Consider the following 24,361-nt stretch of genomic DNA (forward strand, 5'->3'; position numbering starts at 1 on the left):
AAAACAACAAGAGCATTACTTAAATTAGCAAGCTTTCATAAAAATGACTTTGGAAATGAGATAGTCATGCACATATAAATTTTATGTGTATAGTGATAAATGTATATTCCAAAGCAAAAAAATAAATAAATACATTTTTGGGATTACATTATACTTTCTTGTGTTTACTCACAGCTCATCCTATTCATGTTATCCACAGTTTGTGATACGCATAAAGTTTGCAACATTTTCATCCAGCTGAATGTTTTCTTATACATTAGTTATGCTTTTAAGATTCTAAGATGTTTTTAACAGAATTTGAGGAAATGCTGCATTATATACACCTTGAAATAAAAGTATAAACAAGGCTGAACCACAAAGCCTCAAATCATTTTGGTTTGTATGGCATGATTTCTAGTTAATCAATTTATCAGATTTTAAGTTGTGAGTGGGGTATTTTCTGACAAATTTTATTGTGTAGAACAAAACTTGAAAGTCTCTAAAGCTTGTGTTAACCACAGACTTTATTTGTGGCAAATAACTAAAAACGTATCAAAAAAAAAAAAAAAGACGAGGGAACCAGAGGCTCTGAAATGCTAACAAATTTTCAGTTTTAGGACTTATCTCTGATGCTGGCTTTCTAAAATGGCAATCAGTGATCAAATCTTTGAGAACCTATGAGCTTAAATGGTCAGTTTAGCTGTTAAGTTTCTAAAAATTTCTCCTGGGGAAATTCGACATAAATTTCACATAGACCCCACTGGAGAGTTGCATTGCAGAAAGTGTATATTTATTTATTTATTCACTGTTTTCTTCCTTTTCTTTACATAACTTTCTTTGTGCACACCTGCCTGTTCTATTTTTTTTTTTTTATTTGTGCCTATACGTATATATATTTTTGAACAATTTTATAACTTTTTTCTTATCACTGATGAGAGACTGTATGCACCTACTGGCAGTTTCATGGGGAACCTCACTTGTCAAGTCCCTTGAAGGTTTTCTGGGTTTCCCCTGCATATCTTATTTTATTGAAATGTATAACATTACTGTTTTTTTATATGTGCTAAATAAATCAAATCGAATCAAAATGGTCCCCACCAATATTAAATTGATTTTTGATTAGATAGATAGATAGATATACTTTATTGATCTCAAAACTGAGAAATTGGGATGTAGCAGCGCCATACAGTAAGAACAGAGAATAAAGAGCACACATTATTAATAGAATATAAAGGACTATGCTTAAAAAAACCTAAAAAAAAAAACTAAGAGACTGTACATATCTACATATATACATGTGTAAAGTGCGGAACAGTATCTTATCAAATTGATTATTATTAAAAGTGATTATTAAAAGCGATTACGGCCCTCCTAAAAGCCAATTGTAACTAATTAGTTTTAAAATATTTATTTTGGTTTGCATGGCATGATTTCTAGTTAATCATAAAGCATACTGATTAGTTATTATCAGCTGTGGTCAACACTGTAGGCGCTGGTGACGTCAAAAGGAGGAGAGACTTTCGACCAATCAGCGTCGGCTGCCCTGCTCATCATCACCTCTGTTTACACGGTGGAGAAGCAGAGACCTGCAGAGACCTGCAGAGCCCCAGAGACCCTCAGTCTGAACGCGGAAACGGCGGAGGTCGGTGTAAGAGCGAGAAGGCAACCGGACACCGGCGGTGTGAGCCGAGTAAGTAACCAGGAAGCCGCATTTAAAAATTTCCTTAATCGTCCCGGTGAACCTGCTAACGACAGACGTCAACAAGTGGGCTAATTTGCCTCGAGCTCAGTGCTAGCAGCCGTTACTGAGAGAGAAACGTTTGATTTCACGTTAAACCGGCCGGTTAATCCGCTCAGAGCCGGGTGGTTAGTTAGCTCGTTAATTGTTGTCACACTGACCGTGAGTCTGAGCGGATGGGAGCTAACTGAGCCGTTAGCCGTCTGTCTGCTGTGTGTCCGCGTCATGTGAGGCTGATTTGATTGTCAACTGGGTTTGCTTTGTCAGTCAAAATCCTCTCTCATTCATGTGATGGTGGCATGATCTGCTTTATGGCACCCTTTTCCCATGCTACTGCTGCCACTGATTTGTTTATTTGTGTATTTATCTTATTGTTGAGTGCAGAGTGCAGTAAAAACAAACAAAAAGCAAATAGAGTAGTGACAGGGAATGCATGGGAGAAGATGGACAAGCTCATATTGACAAGACAACAAACATAAAAAATAATCAGGCATTATAATATTTGCTGTTATTGATATTCAGATCAGTTGTTTTACTCTACTAGGGGTGGTTGTTGAGGGCACTTGTGTGTATACATTATAATAAATATTTGGCTTGATACCAACTATTAGTAGTTAATGAGACTGATATTTGGAACCAATATGCATTTACAATAAAAATGAAAATCCTTTTGTCAATATTTACTTTGTCATATAACAAACTCCAAAACAAAATGTGGAATGAATAATGAGTATGATAATAATACTATAAAAATAAATAAAAAAGTAAACTGAATAAGTTAATAAATAAATAAAGATAGAAGAAGAGAAAAAAAAAGTTGGCTCTTCTAGTCGCCCTCTGAGGTCCTGCGAGGGTGCTCGAGCTCAGCCAGAGGCCAGTTAGGCTGAGTTTGCCTGTTCTCTCAGTTGCACTCATTTCTTTTGCCACTCCAGGCGGCACAGATTAATTTTTTAAACTAACCTGTTTGTTTAGGATGGAGAGTGAGGATGATAGTGTACTCCGGTCTCGCTGCCGAGCCATTCCTAAGCTGCCCCCCTTCCCTGATCTGGACAGCTCTCTGGATGGGGATTGTGATCAGGGACAACACCAGCAAGACAGTGGAGACAACCACATTACCAGCAATGGTAAGAAAATCTCAACTCCCTCATTAGCAGAGCCTGGAGAGAGGACAATGACCTCTTTTTACAGTCACATGTGTGGTGCAGAGTTGATTCAACCCTCACCTCTGAGGCTGAAATTCAGTAAATTTCCCTGGATGTGTGAGTCACTGAAGCCATGTGATGATGTGTTTCCTCTAAAACGATGTGATGACACCTGTGGTACATTTGGTGCGGTCAGCCAGTGTGATATTCACCAACAGTGCTTTGAGCAGGTCTAATATATCTTTTGGCAACTTTTTGTGTATTTCAAATAAAAATACTGACCACTTAAAAGTCTAGTGTGTTCGTTTTATGCTGCATTCACATGGAATCAGAGAGATGGCAAACTGGATATCATTCTAGTGGATGAGAGCATTTCAGAACAAAGAAGTGAGGCCAGTGGAAAATACTGAAACAGTAGACGCCATTGCAGTTATAAAGTTATAATATTTTGACTTTTTTCCATCCCCTGCGACAGAATCTACGACTACATGTTGCATGACTCCCTCACACAAGGAAAAATTGAAAACATGAAAACACTGTGGCATCACCGTAGCACTATTTTTTAAAAGATGGAAGTGCAGACCAAATTGATAAAAGTAAAAGTAATTCTCCGTCCACATTTCGCAATGTGTGTAATGGCCTCACACACCACCACTACAACGCTGCCTCCACTGAAAGGTACATGATTACGACCTCCTCCACCGTCGCCTCATTCATTGTTTAGTGAAACTTATGCCCTCGGGCCTCATCTACTGGCTGTATCTGTGCTTTCTATGCTATAAAGGATGCATGAAAGTATGAGGGCAGTGATGTTTACAACATTTGAAAAGGCTGTATTTTATTTTTGTATGTAAAGCATGTATAAACGAACCCATAGCATCCTACCGTTCTGTCTGACTATTTGTTTTTCACATGCAAATCGGAAGGTGTTGTTGGTCTACCTGATTTTACGTAAACGCAGCATTACTAACCTCTAGCAGTGGGGTCACAGTTTGCAATCGACTGTGCCAGGCATGTAGGAGAACTACAGTGACCAATGCCAAAACGTGAATGTCCCTTTCTTGAGAGCGTTTGGATTGTCTTTTCTGGGCTACTGTAGAAACAACATGGCAGGGACTGTGGATGAGGATCCGCTTTGTATGTAGATAAGATAAGCTCATTCTGAGGTAATTAAAAGAAACATTACGGTTCTTATTTTCAGGTGATTTATAAACTTATGAAAACACAGTCATTAATTTTTCTCTAATTTCTGCAAATAGATGCTCTTAAAACCTACACACTGGACCTTAAAAAATGCTTTGTAAGGTAAAACTGTTCTGATTATAAAATGTGATTTATTGGCTTTATTTGATGTCAAGTTCAGTTCCTTTTGTCTTGGCTGTACTGTTTGCTGACAGGGTGGAGTGCTACTGCCGCTGCGCTGTGTGACTGACCTCAGTAACTGTGAGAACTTGTTCGTCATGAGACAGCTGTCAAGTCTAATAACCTAAAGTAACCTTAACCACAAGCAGTCAAGTAAATGTCATTAGTGTGTCATCTTTTGGATTTTGTAACATTGGATCTAAAGACTGATGTCACTTGACTTCTGTTGAATTCTGACTAAAATCCACAGCACTCAGCTGTTAGCAACAAAGATATCAGTCACTATTCAAAGCTGAAATCTTGAAATATAAAGTATTTTGTGTTTGGCTGCAGGTGTTTTTGAAAACAGATTTTATTTCTCTGTGAGCAATGCTTTTTAAGCAATTTCTCTCCAAATGCCCCACAGATAACCTCTTGTAGAATTTCTGTTGATCATTTTTCGAAATATTTGACATGGCGTGAATTGATGTTGACATTTACCATGTCAAAGTACTGTTGAGGCAAGGTAACCTGGCAACTCTGTGGGCTCTGTTGTTATTTTGGGTGTGTCCAGAGCACTTAGCTTTATAATTATATTTGAGGATTACAAAGCAACATGTTGTTTTTTTGTATCATATTCTTAGGCTTGTGTGCTCTGTTTCCACTTTCAGGAAAAATTGAAGTGGAGCAGGTGATCAGCAAAAAGCTACAACTGAAAAGGAAAGCAGAGGTTAGTAAGTCAGTTATGTCAGTTAAGCAAAGGCACATCCTGTATGTTGTAATGAGCCACTATTACACAAATTGTCTTCAATGTTCTCCAGTTGATATGTTTATTTTGTCATACTGCTGTTAATCAATAATTTAGCTTATATTGACACACATCCTCAGGCAAAAATAAAGTTTGTACAGTGTATTTCCGTCAGTAGTTGTCTTTTAGCTCTCACTTTAATTACCGATTTTATTTATGATTTTATGTGTTCTCTGTTACATTCAGACAATGACATTTTTTGTAAAACTAAATCCCCAGTAGACCAATTTGAGCCTCTCTAAGTCCTCTATGAGCTCTGTCATTAAACCCAATTTGTTCACTCTCGAAAACTTTCTGAAAGTAAAATATATGGATTATCTTTGAACTTAAGCCAATTGTTTTGCTGAAAAGAAGAAAAAGCACAATGAAGTCTGACATGAAAAGGAATACATTTCATTCAAATTTATCATGACAATTCTATGAGGTTTTCTTTTAATTGGCTGAACAAAATTCCACCTCGAGGAAATGTGCTCAACATTTCCTCTTTCACATATTATCAGTTAAGTTCATGCTCTCATCCAGAGCAGCGGCTGATGACTGAGTAGGTGTTGGTTGCTCAAGAACACTTGAGAAAAGATTTTTTTTTCCCACCATGCCTCTTTTCTCTTGTGCAGTATAAAAATGAAAAGCATGAATGTAACTTCACAGACACATGAATGATAACTCTTCCTGTGTCCTGCTCTTTCGCTCAGCACCTGAAGAGTGACCTGATGCGTCAGTTTGACAGCCAGGTTAATGACTTCATGGATAGTCTTATCGAGGAGTCTGCGAGCCTGGAGCCTGCACCTGTGCCTGCTGTCTTCTCACCTCCGCTCTCCGACAAGGAGAGGAGCAAACTCAGGTGCTGCCTTTCAGCTTCTACTGGCCTTTCAAAAAATTAAAATAAATACGTTGCACTAAATATCAGATGTGTAGGCTTTCAGCACACGTGCATTTCTCCAACAAAAATAGTTTTATCTGGTCACTGATATCATTCTGTTTTCTTTTAGGCATTTCCGGCCACCTCATGGTCAAGGCAAGCACTTTGTCAGTCGCAGGTCCCTTTTAGAGTAAGTTTACACACTGATCTGAAAGAAATGTAAATATCACCTACCTGAATACTCAAATGCATCACCTGTCTGTTCTTGTTTGCAGTGAGCTGTTTGAGGTGAACCACATCAGGACTATCTACCACATGTTTATTGCCCTGCTCATTCTCTTTATCCTCAGTACATTGGTGGTAGACTTCATTGATGAAGGCAGGTAATGTGGACCACTGCTATATAAAATGCCTCATGATTTTGTTAAGCTTTTGTTGAAATAATGAATTCTTTGAAGGAATACTTCACCCACAAAATTATCATTTGTATATCAATTCATCACCACATGTCATGTAGAATTTGTGGAGAAAAAAAAATTTTTTTTCGCATGCCTATACGATGAACAAAGAATCCAATAACGGAAAAAAATCTTGATGAATTGTAGTCAAATGGGGCTGCTTTAAACAACGGCACAACTGTATGAAAACGTTGGTTTACAAACTCACACAAGTGCACTGTAATCCAAGTATCATCTTATCCAGTTGTTTTGCTCAGTATTTCCTAACACGTGCATTTTAGCTAAAACCATACTATTTAAAATATTTCCACATACTAGTAGTGCACCTGGGCAACATGTGCTTTTCAACTGCCGATGCATTTCACTGAGCAAACTTTAACTGCGTGCTCTTGTCTGGTTGCGCCTTTTGTCCATGGATGTAAATGTTCGTGTGGAAGTGTTTTAAATAGTAGAAATTTAGCTAAAATACATGTGTTTGGGAGGTTCTGAGCATTGGACTGGATAAATGAAACTTGGATTATACTGCACAAGTTGCGTAAGAGTTTGTAAACAGACGCTTGAGATAGTTTTGCTGTTGTTAAACGCAGTCCCTTTTTACTCCAATTCAATAAAAATGTTCTCAGTTTTTGGATTGTTCATTCATTTTGGAGGCATGCATGAAAACCAATGTTTTCTTTACACATTTAACATAACAAGGGATGAGTAATTGATATACAAATGATCATTTTGTGGGTTAAGTATTTCTTTAAATTTCTATCACTTTTGATCTTGGTAAAATAGTCTGTTATGAGCAGAGCCTTCAAGTTTCTCCACTCTGCTTTTCCTCCTTTGCCTCAGACTGGTGCTGCACTTTGACCTGCTGGTCTATGCGTTTGGACAGCTCCCTCTGGTGGTGTGCACATGGATCTGCATGTTCCTGTCTGTGTTACTGGTCCCCTACACCCTGTTCCACCTGTGGTCGCAGACCCAGTCTGGCTCTTACAGACACCCCAGGTTGTGCAGTTTGCTGTTTGGCTCTGTGTTCCTGCTCTACCAAGCTCTGGGTGTTGGATTCCTGCCTACATATGTGGTGGTGACCAACAGTTTTCCACCTGCGTCATGTTTCATCATCATCCTGGAACAGGTAGATGATAAGTGTGAACCACATCCACAGTTAGTGTGTTGTATTGCACCACATTTCTTGCCATGTAAAAGACTATCAAATGTCTTTTGAGATATATGTAAACTCACCTGCCTTTCTCGAATTGACTCTATGGAAAAAGCTGTAAAAGCTGCTGTGTCTCTTATTATTTTTCTACTTCCAGGTGCGTCTCATGATGAAAGCCCACTCCTTTGTTAGGGAGAACGTACCAAGGGTCCTGACCTGGGCTAAAGAAAAGACCAGTATGTCACTTTGTTCATTTTTTGACTGAATCCATTACAGTTTTTATTTGCAGATTCACACTATTTATTTCTTAGACTAGATGGGATCATGAGCGTGGTCATTTGTCTATATCCGTCTGACTGGGTTTTTTTTTTAACCATCATTTAATGCTGACTTCACACTCCTCTTAACCAGCAGGTAATGGCAGCAAGTCCTCATCAAAAGCACAGAGCAAAAGGCATCGGTAGAAATTGTCTTGGCCAAAACCAAGAGCCCTTACTGCTGATGCAGGTCACATTTTAGCCTTTATCATGGCTCAAAAACAAACATCCATAGAAGAGCGAGGCCTCATTTACACACTCGGTATGTTATGATCCACTAATTAGGCAAGATACAATTTGATCTTAAAAAGTCTTAAAAAGTTTGTGTTATGTTCGCTGCCATCTTGACTGTAAGTGAGCTGGGAAAAGACGATGCACGCCACAGCGCCATGTGTCTAGAGATCTTCACTCAATTGAGTGTACTTAACTAGTTGTTTTTGTGTTCCCTTCTCCTTATGTTCATATTTTGATGAGCAGTCTTCCCTTTGATCTGTAGGCCCCGGTCCAGTGGTCCCTCAGGTCTCTCAATATCTCTACTTTCTGTTTGCACCTACTCTCATCTACAGAGACAAGTACCCCAGGTAAACAGATCCTCTCATTATTTGTGCTTTTTTTCTCCATACGGTAGCTCACGTGTTTGGTAAAACCCCTGTTTCTCACTAAATATAGGAATCCAGTGATCAGATGGGGCTACGTGGCAACTAAGTTACTTCAGGTACAAACCTCTTACACATTTCAAAGTTGACCTTGTTTAAAATTGGAAGCAAACCGTATTAGCCCATTTTTCTGACAGTCTCATCCATTTCTACCCTGCAGGTACTTGGCTGTCTGTTTTATGCCTATTACGTGTTTGTGCGGCTCTGCATCCCTCAGTTCCGCAGCAGCAGCCTGCAGCTGTTTGATCTGAGGGCCATGGTCCTGTGTGTCTTTAACTCCATCCTGCCAGGTAAGATCAACCAGCCTCAGCAACAAATACTCATTCATACACCCATCAGTCTCTCTCAGGGGATATAGCAGTAATATGTCAGTCACATTGTCTTTTTTCATCTGCAGGAGTGTTGGTTCTCTTCCTGGGATTCTTTGCCTTCCTCCACTGTTGGCTTAATGCTTTCGCTGAGATGCTCCGCTTTGCTGACAGGATGTTTTACAAGGTTACTTCCACGGTTACTGCCAGCTACAGCAAAATTTAAATTAAGTTCCTATGTTGTGCTTCATGTTTGACTCAACTGATTTTGATTGCACATCACAGGATTGGTGGAACTCAACCTCATTTGCTAATTACTATCGCACTTGGAACGTAGTGGTCCATGACTGGCTGTACTACTACGTGTACCGGGACTTACTGTGGGTGAGTGGTTTTGCTATTGATACTTTAAAAAAAACAAAAAAAAAGCAGCAGCTGCATTCTGCATTATGTCAAGTTTATATGGATTTTTACTGACTATTTTGTAATGAAAGAGGGAATCATAACATCATTGTAAAAAGCAATTTCTTAATGTCTTAAACACATTTTCCAATTTATTGCTAATGTAAAAAATGCATGACTGATTAATGCTGGAGTGTGGAACATTTATATTATACTTTTGTTACATAGGAAGGACGGATTGAATGGATGCGTTTTACATCAACTAGCCAGCGCTAAAGGGGGTTGTAAGGAGGGAGAGAGCATAGCTTTGGAGCAGCAGTTAGGAGAATGGCAGAAGCTATGGAGAAAAATCCTAAATTGGTCCAAGAAGGATTCTTGAGTGGATGCGCCAGATTAAAAAAAAAAACAACAACTTGGTGTTCAGAGGAAAGATTAATGTAAAAACAATGCCTGTCATCTGTGGGCATACTTTATAGGCGCGCATCAGCATTCGGTGTGTTTCCAATCACCTATTATTATATGCATTTTCAAAGTGTGCCAAAGATTTGAAAAAGAAATCTGAAAAAATTGCAGCAAAGTTTTTACACTGGGGGTAGGATAAAAAAATTGGTGTATCGATAAAACATAAATGCTTGGGTTGCATTGGATGCAATGAAAACAGATCCAGCAAATAAATGATGACGCACAGTCGTGGCATACTATCAACACATGAGCCACTGCAAGCTCTCTTCATTGTCTCAGGATGTCTTTTAACAAGCTTGCGTATGCACAGAGGGTTGTTACCACAACTCTTCCAGAACGATTTAGCTATAATGTTAGTTGTTCACAACTTTCTCTTTTATTTAATCATGTGGTCTCCATGTTGTTTGACTGGCGCTCTGTTATTTACATCATCCCTATTGTGCTTTCTTCTGCAGTGGCATCTGACCAGTAAATTTACACCACCTGCTGCTTATCTCAATCGATCATCCCCCAATATTCGCATAACAGTAGTGGATGGAAAAGCACATGAATTTGCATTTTCTTTTGTCAATTTCTTGAAAATTCAGCAAAAATTTTGAACTACATTTGGATAGAAACTCAACTAGTGTTTGTGTAACTACTCTCACTGCCAGGCGGGGGAGACAAAAGTTTTGCGCTCCAGCTTTGAAGCTGCAGTTTTAAAATGTTTGCTCTCTGTGCTCTTGTCATTTTAGATGTCTCAGAAACGCTGCAGACCAGCAGCCATACTGTTTGTGTTCACAGTGTCTGCAGTGGTCCATGAGTACATCCTTGCAATCTGCTTTGGCTTCTTCTATCCCGTACTCTTCTGCCTCTTCATGTGCTTTGGAAGTAAGAAAAAAGACATAAGTGTTTCTTGTTATTATCACACCACCTTGCTTTTATTGTATGAGTCACTCCAGCTATATCTAATATTATTCTGTCTGTGTTATGACACACACAAACCTGGTCAAGTTATGTGTCTCTGCATTCATTATGCTTCACCCTTATCTTAATTTCTCATTCTTTCACAGTGATGTTCAACTTCATTCTGCATGACCAAAGAAAAGGTCCCATCTGGAACATAATCATGTGGACGTCCCTCTTCCTGGGTCAAGGAGTCATTATCTGTCTGTACTCGCAGGAGTGGTATGCCCAACGCTACTGCCCCCTGAAAGAGGTAACACCTGCAGCATTACTTTGTCCTGTCCTCTTAAACACTGATATGGTGTTTATTTAGACACATTAATTTGGCTTCACATGTTTGTTTGTTTGGTTTTTTTTCAGCCTTCCTTCCTTGAGTTACTGAAGCCTCGATCCTGGAGCTGTCAGAGACTGATGGCAGACTCTGACTTATAGGCTGTGATCTACGTTTGGACTACTGCTGAGGATCATCACTGATCGGTCTAAATTTGACCAGCCTTTCTGTTACTGTCATAACTTGTCGTCTTCAAGTTTGTTTTATTTTATTTGCACTAAGGTCACAACTGAGTCCGTGTATGACTGTATGGAGAGAATTAGCATGTGCCAAATTGTTCTTTTCTCTAACAGCAAAGTCACAGTAATGCCTTACTAAACCTGTTTTATGTTTTCAGAAACAAACCCAACAAAATCACAAGTTCACATGAAATCAAATGTGAGCTCTTTTATTTTTATGCACTATTTATTTTTCAGATGTATTCCCCTTACGTTTACCTTAATCAACTGTGAAACCAGTCCTTGTGCCAATATGATAACAGCAAACAATATGGCAGCACAATACAAAGAAATACGCAATACAAATCACATATGCAGTAATGGTTAATATTTAACAGAATTTGCACTTACTCCTCTATTACAGATAACATTCAGTATGTTTGGAAAGCCTTCCAATGTTATTTATTTTCACTGCCAATAAGATTTATTTTTGAAAAATGGCCACTGTTTGCTGATTTGTTTAAATCTATGAGGAACTGTGGCCTCTATATTATAGATATAAACTTACATTTAATTGTTTTGAAGGGGAAAATGAAGGTTTTTGGTATGTTGTGTGTTTGGGGAAGTATTTTGTATGGAGTTAATATATTCTGACTGCTGAATGTTTTTTTGATGATTGGAATATTTTCAATTGAACTGGTTTGAACATACAAATAGCGCAGTGGTTCCCACCCTGGGGCACCCGACCCTCATAAGGGGTCTGCAAAGCCACATGAGGGACATGAGGCCTTATAGTTTTTTAGGGGTGTAAAAAAACATACATACATTGTATAAATACTGAAAATTATATAAAAAGCATTATATAGAAATTTCCTAAAAAAAAATATTAGGAAAAATCATCTCAGATACAATACTCACAGGAAATAATCTGCTCAAAATTCATCAAAATCACTTGTTTTGCACAATTTTCCTGCAGTTATTACATTCTCTATTCGGGCTAACTGTACAGTTTATCGGTTATTCTGTAGTATTATTTTTATGTGGCTGTTATTATTGGAAATAGCTATGAAATATATCAGTTAGAGGTCATTAGTTTACTCAGTCATTAAGGAAAAAGGTTTGGAACTACTGGTCTAATTTCATATATAGAAAGTTTCATGTGAACCTAAATTATTGTTTTTTGGGTTTTTTTTGTTCTTTGTTTTTTCATGACCAATGTTGAGTTATGAGAAGGTGAAATCGCTAAAGAATAACTTACTACTGTAACTGCTGCAGCTGGCTGCTAAAATATTGTAACATTGAAATAGTGATGATACTTGATTAGCACTAAGGGCTACAGATTGCTTTGTCAGATACTGATTACATGAATTTAGACAGTGTTTTGTTGTTCAAATCATCATATACATTTTACAGAACAGTGATGTCCATGTCAAACTAATGGAAGAAGGAATTTACATGCTCGGTGTGCTTTTAGTTCCTGCGGTCTTGAAATAATGTGCTGATACATTTGTATTATTTTGAGGAAATTACAAAGTTAATGCACAGCTCATGTTGCCAATTCTGATGAATTTCGGAGCAGGGAGACTGTATTTACACTTGTTAATAATGATGCACAATATAAAGTAAAAACCAGCAATGGAAAAAATCAGCACTTCCAGAAACTGTATGACCACCACAAGGTGGCACTGTATTAAAAGCTTTTACTACTGATCATCCTCTGCTCAATTTGGCTGTGATTTGTGGTCAGGAGTGAGAGAATTCCCTTACACATTTTATATTAAAAGTACCAGCAACTTCTTTTTTAATATGTACATATAAAAACAGAAATATTGGAATGCCCTGTGGTACTTAACTCTTGTGAACTCTGCATTTGGATGAAACCTTAATCTTGCTTTATGCATTTGTTAATTTTGTCAGTGAGGATAAAATGTAAAGTTCTGCGAAGAGCCAATCTGCAGAAATGCTGTCCATATGAAAGAGATATTTATTTTTGGTAGCAGAGCTTTCACCTGATAACTTACTGTCATATTTGTGTTCATTGTGATTTCTGGCCTTGTTTAGCTCATTGTGTCAGATGACAGTTTAATGAATCAGTATGTTGTCTGCTATTTTTGGATGGAGAGAAATGTCTGATTTTTCAAGATGCATCAAATCATGAGAACTATAAAGAATAAAAGAAGTATTTTTTCCTTCCTTCTTATTCAACTTCATCCTTAATGAATGTGCGTTATCTTTTATGAAGGCAAACTTATTCATATACCACATTTAATCAAAAGGGCATTTAAAAGTCCTCCACATAAAACAAAAGCATCGAGACATTGTGCAAAAAGTAACACATAACCACCATTATTACCATCTGCACACTCCACTTTAACCTACATCAGGGTGCAGCCACCCTGTGCAACAGTGAATATTGTGCAATTTTGTATACATGTTGATAGTTGTTAAATTCATTTTTTTTTCTATATTTTTTGTAGTTTATATTTTCCTTTTTAAATTTTTTTTATTCTTTGTTTAATGTTGCACTAAGTCGCTGTAAAAATGAATTTCCCCAGCATGTGGATCAATGAAGGGTTTTTTATCTTATAGAAGTAATATTTATTTAGAGTTTATCTGCACATAATCAGATATAATACATGTGTGTATAATACATACTGTCTATGAAAATCTGTGTAGAATTTTCAGATTACTGTGATTTTATTGTTTAAGGTATGTTTTGCATCTCACAGTGCTCCATCAACTATGCTACTGATGCCTGTCTTGCATCACTTTTGTTTTGTTTTTATAGAAATGACTTTTATTCTGTAGTTTTGTATTGATAAGCTGCAATTAAATTATGATATTTTATTAAATTGGAATACGGGTAATATCAACATAGTTGCAGTGCTATAGTGCAGGGAATTTCAAATGATCAATACATGCCCTTATTTCTATCATCGTCATTTCAACCAAAGCAATAGCAAAAATTTAAATGTGCAATACTCTTTCAACTGTTGAATGTAGGCTATATTTAACATATTACACATATTGCATATATTTTTATTGTTCTTCTTACTAATGTAGGCTATCTGTTTTATTATATAGACTATTTCTAACTTTACATACTAGTTTTATGTGTTGTACATGTTATTGTAGCATCAGACACATTGTTTATGTATTATTCATTTTACACACTTAACACACTCAGCACATATTTATAACTTAAAATATTTATAGTGCTATTTTTTACTTATTATTACTGTATTTCTATTTTAGATTTTTACACACTTTATATACTTAGCAAATTATAAATAGGCCTATTCATAATTTTTAAAATATTCACATACTAGTGCAATTTTTTTTGTTAATTATAACTGTATTACAGTTTTACATTTTTTTTACCTACTTTGTGCTGGTACTTATTTCCACTTTCTATAAATCTCTATGCTTGGCATCAGAGCGACTGTAACAAACCACCAATTCCCCCTGGAGATCAATAAAATGTTTCTGATTCTGATTACTCTGCATTTGCTTGACAAAACAATAGCTGATTGTGATGTTTTAAGCTTTTCTGCATTTTTCTCAAGGACGCTGAGATCAGACAGCGCACATCGGGCCCCCGCCCGCTGGGTCGGGTGCTCGGGAGTCAGTGGGACTCGGTTGGTGTCGGTGCTGGAGAGGTGGAGGATCACGGTGACAGGGGATCGCGGCGAACCCCCCGCCTTGTGCAACACATCTCCTATTCTGCGGTAAAGATGGCGGCGTCAGAGGGGGCGCGTAGCGGCCGGACAACGGCAAAACGATCCTGAAAAGCTCCAGATTTGACCGAATCTCAACCGCCGGGTACCGTTAATATCTGCTCGGACACCATCTGGATCACCGGGATAGAGACAATCGCTGTCACACGCCGGCGTTGTGATTTTATTGTTAGCGGCAGGGTGGGTGGGTTTCACTGATAGCTGCTAGCTAACGGGCTAGCCGAGCGCGCTAGTTAACGTTAGCTCGGTGAAGAAGAGCGGGGAGGGGATTGAGGAAGACTATTCGGGCCAGGCCGCTCCAGCTCGGGGGAATGTGAACCAGAGGTGCTCAGGGGGGTTTGCTCGCTTCGTCCCAAACGTCCTTACGCCACACTACCGGGATGGGACAGCAGGTAGGCCGCGTCGGTGAGAGCACATCGACCGGACTCCAGCCACCACAGCCCCACGCGTCCCAACCGCACCAAGGGAAGGGGAACCGGGGGAGCGGCGCCGGGAGGAGACCCCGGGAACCCGGCAGTAGCACCGGGACACCGCCAGGCAGGGCTGCTGCAGTCAACGTGCCCGACCCAGGGATCAATATCTTCACACAGCATTCAGGTAACGAGAGAAGCGCGTTGATAAAAGAGGTGTGAGTGAAGACTTTGATTTTGTTTGCTGATTAGCGTTTTGCTAGCAGAGTCCATGCTAGTTTGACAACGACGCGTTAGCGGAAATAGCCATGCCAACCAGCCTTAGCTTTCCATGTCTCATCCATTTTACTGTGTGAGTGTTAATTTGTCCATTGTTTACAGACACGAGGCCGTTTATTCAGATGGTTATTGCTCTGATTTGACACGGATGTAGCAGTGTGGATGTGCTGCATGTGACTAATGTTTCCCAGGGGAGAGACAATGTTGTTGAAAAGAGGAAGAGTTTTCTGTGCTCTGCCTCAGGGGTCGTGACTGGAGGTGATCAAAGTTAGTGTGAAGTCAGGTGATGTGGGACACTTTTTGGTTGATTATCAAGGAAATCACCTAAACCTCAGAATATTACCTTAAATGTCACTTTTATAACTTTTTATGGTTTAAAAAAATGATTAGAAGTAAAATACTTTAAAACTGTGGACCATCAAACACAATGAGTACCCCTTTGAGTACTCTGATAACATGTTCAGGTAAAATAGGAAAGTTAGTAATTTAAAATGGGACAATCATGTTTGTGTTTCATATTGTTAAATGTATTTATCAGTTCAATCATTAATTGATTAAATCATTTATGTAACCTGTGGCGATTTCGTATAAAAGATTGTCTAACTTTTCTGACATGCTTTCTCTCATTGCTTGTTTCCAAGTTGCCATATTGTCTACAAAGGACAAGTTTGTGTACTTGCATATTTGTAACAAGTATGGTTAATTCTGGAGTACTGCGGCTGACACAGACTCACCGCATCATCTTTGTTATCTTTGTTGTCATATGTTAAAGTGACAAAAATACTAATAATGTCCTACAATATGGCACGTATAATTTCGTGGAACCTGGTAGCCTAAAAACATGCTGGTTTCACCATAGAAAAATGTCCAGTTTTAGCTGAAATTTCTGTCCCATTTAACCTTAGTGCATTAAGTACCCACTCAAAACCCTTTTCCATAAAAAGTAAAGTGTAATGTGAAAATATTTTGATTAAAAGTCAAACAATTAACGTCATGCAGCGCTCTAAAATCATTTTTGTTGTTATACCCTTACTATTTTAAGCTGCACAAGTCTTATTACCAAGATGAGGAAATCAACATGCCACATGGCTTTCCTTGGAAGTTCTATGACCAATGCATTTTTCAATTATTAGTGTACCCATACTACCAATCTCAGTACAATAAAAACTTTTATTTTATATAAAGTACATTTATAATAACATGGCAATAACATGCTCAGTGACTGGTCGCTAATATTTAAAGAACCCAAGATGTAAAATTTTGTTTGTGGCATTTTACCTGATGTCTGATATTACCTGACTTCATGCTGTGTTCCCCACTAAGGCCCCTCTGTGATATACTTGGTTTGGTAAACAGTGATTCTTGCCTCGGGAGGTTGAGTTGCAATTCCAGCCCATTAACTCACTATAGCAGTCACCACGGGCTCACATTACAATACCTAGTGGTTTTCACATGCTCACTTACATCCTCTGTCTGATAACGTCTACTGTTACAACACACTCAGCAAGCTGACTGCACACTTTTATCCAGTGGGAAATATATGTAAATTATTGAAGTTACCTTTTGTTATTATGTGATTGCACTTGTGCAGACATGAACGTTTAAAGCTGCTCTTACGTGATTATAGTTTAATGTCGTACTGTCTGTCCTCTCACGTCATCAGTGAATTCACGAGGTTACTCGTGTATTTCAGAGGCAAGAATCAAACAGAAGATCCGCACACTCTATTAAAAGCTCCCAGTCATTTTTAACTGTGCAACGTTTCAATCGAGCACATTCATCTCTCAGGTGATTGCGATTGAAACCATCACATTGGGCCAATACGAGTACAGCTGACTGGCACTTTCTGGCACTCCCATATGGGGTGCAGAACATATTTCCATCAAAAGAAACCAAAAACAACAAAAGCAATATTATACAAGATTATACTGAATACATACAACACATCAAAAGTTACATCAAATATATTATAAATAATCCCCTGAAAAAACTTATCAAAATAACCACAATCTAGAAAAATACATGGAAAAGTAGAAAAAAAAGAAGAAAGGGGAAAAAAAGGTTTTTTTTTTTGAAAATTCCTGTTTGATTGAAATGTTGCACAATTAAAAATTACTGTCAGCTTTTAATACAGTATGCAGATCTTCTGTTTGATTCTTTCCACCAATAGATTTTTTTTATCCAGCACCTGTAAAAGTTTTTGGGATGTGTGTGCCCTCCACCTTGCTTGAACTTGTGTATTACATATATGAATAGTTTAGGTTTACAGTCATATATCAAAATACGTACAACAGAGGTGTGGCAGTACCTCCCATCACTCATGTTCCTGCCTCAGCACAATAGCTATGTACTGATATTGTTATCTGCTCTGTTAGTCACGAAGAACAGTGCAGATCTATAGTATTTCCTTTTTGATTTATGAAGACATATCTTTGCATTAACTCCTCCATGCTCTGGACCCTCCCAGCCTTCCTCCCCTTAGGCAGGGTCTCTTATAGACTCTTCTGGGCTTATAAGTAATGGTAATGACAGGATGCCCGCTTAGTTGCATGCATAATATCATCATTAGTATTGCATCATAATGCATTTCATTCATATAGGGCTTTTCTTAATACCCTCTTTACTCTCTGTTTTTTGTGACACTCTACTTGATTGCACACTCTGAAACCTGCAGTTGGCTTTGCTTTTTGCTCCTGTGTGTCCTCCGATGGATTGTCACTTCATATGTGCTGCATTGATGTAAAGTTACTGGTGGAACTTTACCAGTTTCCGCTGATGTCCAAGGCCCAGCGTCCTCACCCCATCGCAGTGAGCAGGGACTCATAGAAGATGCAGGCTTTTGGGAGCACATTTTCAGTTCCTGGCTTGCACATCTCAAAAGTAACCGTCCTCTGCTTGAAGTGCATACACAGACAGACAGACCTACTAAGTGCAGCACCACTCAGTGTCAGCGCTGTTCTTTTCTCTCAGATGTCGGGGCAGGAGTGGCCTTTTTATAGCAGCCAGGATGCAGTCACACAGCCACTCTACAGAGAGACTGCTACTCCTCAAAGCACACAATAATAGAACAAAGACTCTTAAGCAAGGAAGCTTGAGATTGTGCACCCTGTCTTCGAATGACTATCAAAGTGCCTTTTTTCTAGTAGTCTATTTGTGTGATAATGATGCAGCATTGTCTTGTACATCTTTGTGGGTGAAATGTGGTCTTGTTCTTTTAAGGAGGCTATTTTGGTTGCTAGGAATTCAGTTTTCATTATGGCTAATATTGTCATTATTTGTCAATCGGTTATTTTTCTGTAAACTACTTATTTGTTTAGTATGTAAAGTTAAAAAAAACCCAAAATACTTAGGATACAAGCCCAAAATGATGCGTAGTTGATCATTTAGAATGACCAGAATCTACAATTTTTTGTATTTTTGTATAATGTGATGTATAATATCAAAAAACATAGCTAAGCAAGCAGCTACTTGAATTTGTTATCATCTGTTGGCATTTATGACATAAAGTGTTGAATGAATTGACAAGATTGCCAGATCTTATTTCTGTGACTTTGACAATGACATCGTGTGACCAGGTCTTGTCAAGAGGAAGTTAAGATTAGATAAACTCTATTGATCCCTTGCAGGGAAGTTAAAGTGCCAGTGCAGCAAAAAGGAAATACAAAAACAGATCATACAGCTATGAGTCAACCAGTGGGACCAGTTGTTGGTTTGACAACAGATCTAATTCAATGTTAGTTTGTGTTTTAATGTTTGTGTTTTCAAAGGCTTCAGAGTCTTTTTACTGAAAGCTAGCAGAGATCAACATGTTGAAGTGGTTTTATTAATCCAGCTTCATGCCACTTTATAACAGACTAGCACACCCCAGAGGCCAAATGATGTCTTCTTGGGGTGTAATTGAAAGGTGCCAGTCTGCGAGGAATGCATTTTTGTCTGTTGAACTCATGCCTGTGTGTCACTGCCTCTCTAGTATCGGTTGGTGTCATATGTGCACATGCTAGAGTTTCTATCAGTATGGCTGAAACCACTGAGTCATTTTAGGGGGATAAACATGAGGCTGGAGGCAGTTGGTGTAAATTGGCTGTTAATATGCCTGGCCCCTCGGCCCCTTCCTCTCCCACCATGTCTCTCTCCTTAATATTTTTTGTTTGTTTGTTTGTTTTTTAGTTACCAGCTTTGGTTGTCTTTCTTCACTTTAGACAGGTCAGCTCCTGTCCCCTGCTCAGGTGTGCAGCACTTCACCTCAGCACATCACTAATTAAGCATCTCTGTCTCTTGGCAACACGCTGTATACCTCACTGGACAGACAGTCCAGCTATAAAACAGTGACAAGGACAGACAGGGAGCAGACCTCCTCAGTGCTGATTCAAGGGGAGCTGGCCAGACAGCCACCTCTGTGAGTATTGATTCAAGTGCAGTATTGGTGAATCAGTGGCTTCAGCATATTGATGGTTCCAGCCCTTTAGCCTTGTCAGGAGTTCAGAGATCTCCATCTCCGCAGTGGGTTCATCTGATACACACGCTGCAGTGGGGAGAGTCCTTTGAACTGACACAGAGGGGTGAATTTGGGGAAAAACTGGCCTCAGTAAGGTTACTCTACAGCATGTTGCTTTTCAAATCTTCTGCTTTGCCTTTCTTAAATGAAACCTACACCTTGCTTGTAAAAAAAAATCTGGATTAAGTCAGAGCGATTGGTGCATTAACTGTGTGTAGAGAACCAGTAACATTACTTCTGATATTTCTTTTTATAAAATCAACAAAGCGATAGGCTAGTCTATTTTCGCTCTGAACAGATCATAGAAATTGGGGCAGATGAGTCGATTGGAATTTTTTTTTTTTTTTTTTGGCAGTAGTGCTGATAGTGAATGTAGAGCCGGCTATACCTACACTGCAGCACTGTTTAAGCTGCCCAGGAGGAGAAAAGAGATGCCTGGATCCAGGATCCAGGATCCAAGGACGTAAGCTGATTTGCATCACGGGTGAAATTAGATTAGAGACAAATCCACTTTTCTGTGGACTCCATGTGCTAAACCCCCAACAACCAGGATAAGTCACACAGCAGCAACTAAAATATCTGGGGAAAATCAAGTTGGCGATGCTTCAGCAGCTATCAGTGAGATTTTAATAGGCTTTAAAAGATAATATCCTGGAGTATCCTGATTTGTTGATAGTCAGTCCTAGTGACTGCCATTAGCCACTAGGAGGAGCCATGGCCACACCTCCTCTGGGTGAATCTGTCTGGAAATTAGGGCAAAACTGATGAGCATGACTGATTGTCTGAGAGCTGGAGATAAGTGTTGATTAGACGCATGTGTTTGAAGCATAGTGTTTAGTGCAGATCATTTTAAAACAATTAAACATGTTTTACATCTGAAAATTGCATGTACAACTGTGCACTTTGTAATGGCTGCGTGTTAAATAATGTATGCCTGCCTGCCCTGAAGTACAACTGGCAGCCAAGAGCCTTTGCCTTTAGTCCCTGCACACTCTAAAATCTGACAGGTTAATCTTACTTAAAATCATCTTGGAAACCATTTGCCTTGAAAAGGGAAAGTAAATATAACTATAAATCTGAATTTATGGTTACTTTATTTGTAAGTATGAAGTGTATTTGAAATTTAGCTGTATTTACTAAATTTTATGAAATTGCTGCAACTTAAAAATGACGAGTGAAATGACCTTGTTCCTTCTAAGTGTGTGCAACTCAAGTCAACCAAGTCGGTCTCACTTGCCTTGATCACCACAAAGAGGATTTTGCCAGTGATGAAGTTTGATCTGCGAGTTCTGTTTTGTTAACGTGTTTGAAAAATTACACATATTATTGACCAGTATATAGCAAAATAACCCTGGTTTACTGAAGTTGCTGAAACTTTGAAAGATTGTTTTAAATAAATTTGTCATTTTAAGTTACATTTCACAAAATCAAGTAAATATAACTAGATATTAAGTGAACTCAAGAGATTATCACCCAGCCTGATTATCAGGGCCGATATTTGGCATTTTGCAGATTATCTGTATTGGCATTTTCTTTTCATGATCACCAGTGAAATTAATAAATTAAAAAGTGCAGAGGAAGTGTCAGCATGGGAGGAACCTTTATTTATAAAACCTCAAGGAGCTATTTTTGTTTATTCATTTTTTATTTAGATTTTCACTTGACTATATAAGAAAGTTGCTGCGAATTTGCTGTATACGAGCTGAAAGTTTCAGTTTTGACTAAACATTTGCAAAAGGCTTTTAAACAAAGTTTTTTGTTGGAGTTTGTTATAATTCAGATTTTAAATATTGACAGAGAGGTTTTCATTTTTATTGTAAATGCATATCGGTTCCAAGCACATGTTATCCGTCTCACTAACTACTAATAATTGGTATTCAACCCCTAAACTTAACAATTAAATGGAAAGTGACTATAAATTAAGATTAATAGTTAGAATCACTTACATTTTTCTAAGCAGTTGGTTTCAGAGATTGTTTAAAAGTAAAATCAACTCATCAGATCGTACAGTGCGGTTGACCAGCTTTGGCCGTCTACATCTCTCGTCTCTGATGGCTCTGGTTGTTGCGGGCCTCATTCCAAATCTATCAAAAAGAGTGATCCCATAGCAAAAATGCCCAGTAATTCATAATGTGCCATAGTATAATAACACCACAATTACCCATTTCAGAGCTTTATGTAATTTATCTTGATTTAAGAAATTGAACAAATAATTACTGAAGATTTTAAAAAGTTTCACAAAGCTGAGTTTTTTTCCCTCTGAAGTTTTTGTGTCACTGTGAGTGCATGCTTCTGTGCCCAAACTCCCAGTTGTAGCCTTGAGCCTTTGCATCTGCTACCAGTCAACCCTCTTTAGTTCCCAAACCACAGTCCTAGTTTCTCTTCCTTGGCCTGGGCTCTGTGCAGCTTATATCATTAAAGAGTGAGGATTAATCAGAACAGTGAGTGATTGGCTGTGCAGATGGTGAATCCATCTCTTGCATCTGTCAGCTTAAAAACACCAAATGTTTGAAACTTGTGTAGAGGTCCAGCCAAATTGTTGTAGTGGCTCCTGGTTAAATCGCAGTTTTCACTTTTAAGCTGCAGTGGTGCAGCAGGGGAAAAATTAGATATGGGGTAGGAAAAGGGGGCAGTCCCTGTGCCAAGTCTGTAGAGCATTGATTTGCTTCCAGGATCAGTCCTCTGTGGCTGGCATTATCACTGCCGCTTATCTTCTGGGTTGCAGGCTGGAGACTTGGCGAGAAATGCACACTTGCGCACACATACAGTAAACACCCACGCATGCATATACACATTCTCACACACTGTTTTTCTGTCCGTCCTTGTGAGTGAAGTTGTGACGCGGTGCAGCTCTTTCTGAGGATAATCCAGTTCGTCCTACTCCTTCGGTGTAATCGCCCACCAGCTGACCAGTCAGTCAGAAATCCTTAATATGGGCACCCTGCGGCACCGCTGTCCTCAAATATCCTGTCTGTCTGATGCATGTGATTATTCTGAGAGGAGACGACAAAAAGTTGTTTTTTTTTCATGGCTTTTAGTGATTTTCTTGATGAAGGATTGCAGGGGACTTTTAAGTCTCAGATTATAAAGTACCCGTACTGAGTCCTATAGCCCGGAAATTTGTGAGTATTTTAGCACCTCTGGTTCACTCGTCGTCTTGAAGTCAATGTTTGTTTTTTCATGAATTTTTGGGTAGATGTCTGAAATACGGTCTGTGTTTAACACTAGCTTAAGAGACTTTCACGTTTTGTTCTACAACATAAAATATGTCAGTGAATACCCCACTCACAAACTTTGAAGCTTTTATGTGTCTTTTAAAAGGTGGTTGCTAATAAGTGAGACTACAGAATGTGATTATACCGAGCCGCAGTGAACATGGCTTCACAGCGTTGGTAAATGTATGCAGCCTTATTTAATGCGGTGTTCATCATACAGTTGTGTTGTTTGTTTTATAAGTTTAGCTTTTAACTTTCAGTGTAAATCCGAAAAAATGGTGTTCATTTGTGAAGATTATCTTGCTGAACAAAACGTCTAAGTATCATAAACATTTGTTTGCCACAGAGGTTATTTTCTGCAAAAATCCCAAATCCAATGGAAAAATCCCTCAGGCTCTTTGATGAGGAAACCAGGGCGAAGCTTACTTCCGTGGAGGCCAACAGAAAAATGTCACCCCTGGGGCACTCTATTCATTACAAAGAACTGATTACTCTGCCGAACCAGCTGCCCCACTGTCAAGTTATGTGTCATCACTGCATTAGGTAAATAATGTGGTAATTTCACATCGATTTAGATGAGAAGAGCAGCCGTACAAGTGTGGCATGGCATGTACATTGAATGGATGCTCCAATGGGCTGGTTTGGCAGCCAGAGGCATCTTTGCTATCTGACAAATTTAAATCTTCCCTTTAGGCTCCGGTCAGTTCTTTAAACTGAGTCATTTTAAAGCAGCTTAAAGCTACACCCAAGCACATCTTAACCACACACACAGATTAGCTGTTCAGACATCAAGATTAGTCCTCGGGTGCTTCTGTAAACCCTCACTGCATAGAAGGAGGCGGCAGCAAGAAGAGTGTACTTTTTAAGGCTTTGGAGAGACGTGCTGCGGTGAATACACCTCTTTACCTGTGGGGAGTTGAGAAAATAAACACACACACACCTCAGCCAGACATTTTACATCATCCACATCCATTGCATAATGTGTTGGGCAAGAGCGGGCAGATCTGCAGTGAGGACAGTGCTCCGTCATCCATTGTAGTCATGTTAGATAATATTTCCATTCAGTGGACCTTTTGTGTGAATTTACGGCTTCTGCTGGACAGAAAAACACACTTTCTTTATGACTTGGGAATTGAGCGAGACTAAAGTAGAAATACTTGTTAACAATCTAAAA

The 24,361-nt window shown here is 38.7% G+C and overlaps 2 protein-coding genes across 3 annotated transcripts in view; both read left to right on the forward strand.

Moving 5' to 3' along the window:
• The first annotated feature begins 1,521 nt into the window (after positions 1–1,521).
• Positions 1,522–13,261, forward strand: soat1 (sterol O-acyltransferase 1). The gene is made up of 16 exons (XM_042484166.2): positions 1,522–1,669; positions 2,690–2,841; positions 4,872–4,930; positions 5,701–5,849; positions 5,998–6,057; positions 6,143–6,250; positions 7,163–7,448; positions 7,630–7,708; positions 8,286–8,370; positions 8,459–8,504; positions 8,606–8,735; positions 8,843–8,940; positions 9,039–9,137; positions 10,352–10,487; positions 10,670–10,815; positions 10,923–13,261. The coding sequence occupies exons 2-16, from the start codon at positions 2,691–2,693 to the stop codon at positions 10,992–10,994; spliced, it is 1,704 nt and encodes a 567-aa protein (XP_042340100.2). The 5' UTR covers positions 1,522–1,669; position 2,690; the 3' UTR covers positions 10,995–13,261.
• Positions 13,262–14,683: 1,422 nt separating this feature from the next.
• The window catches only part of abl2 (ABL proto-oncogene 2, non-receptor tyrosine kinase), a 32,478-nt gene continuing 22,800 nt past the window's right edge, over positions 14,684–24,361 (forward strand). The window contains exon 1 of one of the 2 annotated variants that reach the window (XM_088077772.1): positions 14,684–15,385. In XM_088077772.1, the coding sequence (XP_087933898.1) occupies positions 15,169–15,385 (217 nt within the window). In that variant the 5' untranslated portion in view covers positions 14,684–15,168. The remainder of the gene's footprint in view (positions 15,386–24,361) is intronic. The other variant, XM_042517032.2, reaches the window with a different exon arrangement.

This window comes from Plectropomus leopardus, chromosome 5, assembly GCF_026936395.1.
Source record: "Plectropomus leopardus strain MGB_pleo_1.0 chromosome 5, ASM2693639v1, whole genome shotgun sequence".
Classification (NCBI taxonomy): Eukaryota; Metazoa; Chordata; class Actinopteri; order Perciformes; family Serranidae; genus Plectropomus; species Plectropomus leopardus.

What these genes read in the sequence shown, in the direction of transcription:
- soat1 (XM_042484166.2), top strand. Translation starts at nt 2,691, where the DNA reads ATGGAGAGTGAGGATGATAGTGTACTCCGGTCTCGCTGCCGAGCCATT. An exon ending in AAGGAGAGGAGCAAACTCAG is followed by an intron (nt 5,850 to 5,997) that starts GTGCTGCCTTTC and finishes GTTTTCTTTTAG; the next exon opens with GCATTTCCGGCCACCTCATG. An exon ending in CTGACAGGATGTTTTACAAG is followed by an intron (nt 8,941 to 9,038) that starts GTTACTTCCACG and finishes TGCACATCACAG; the next exon opens with GATTGGTGGAACTCAACCTC.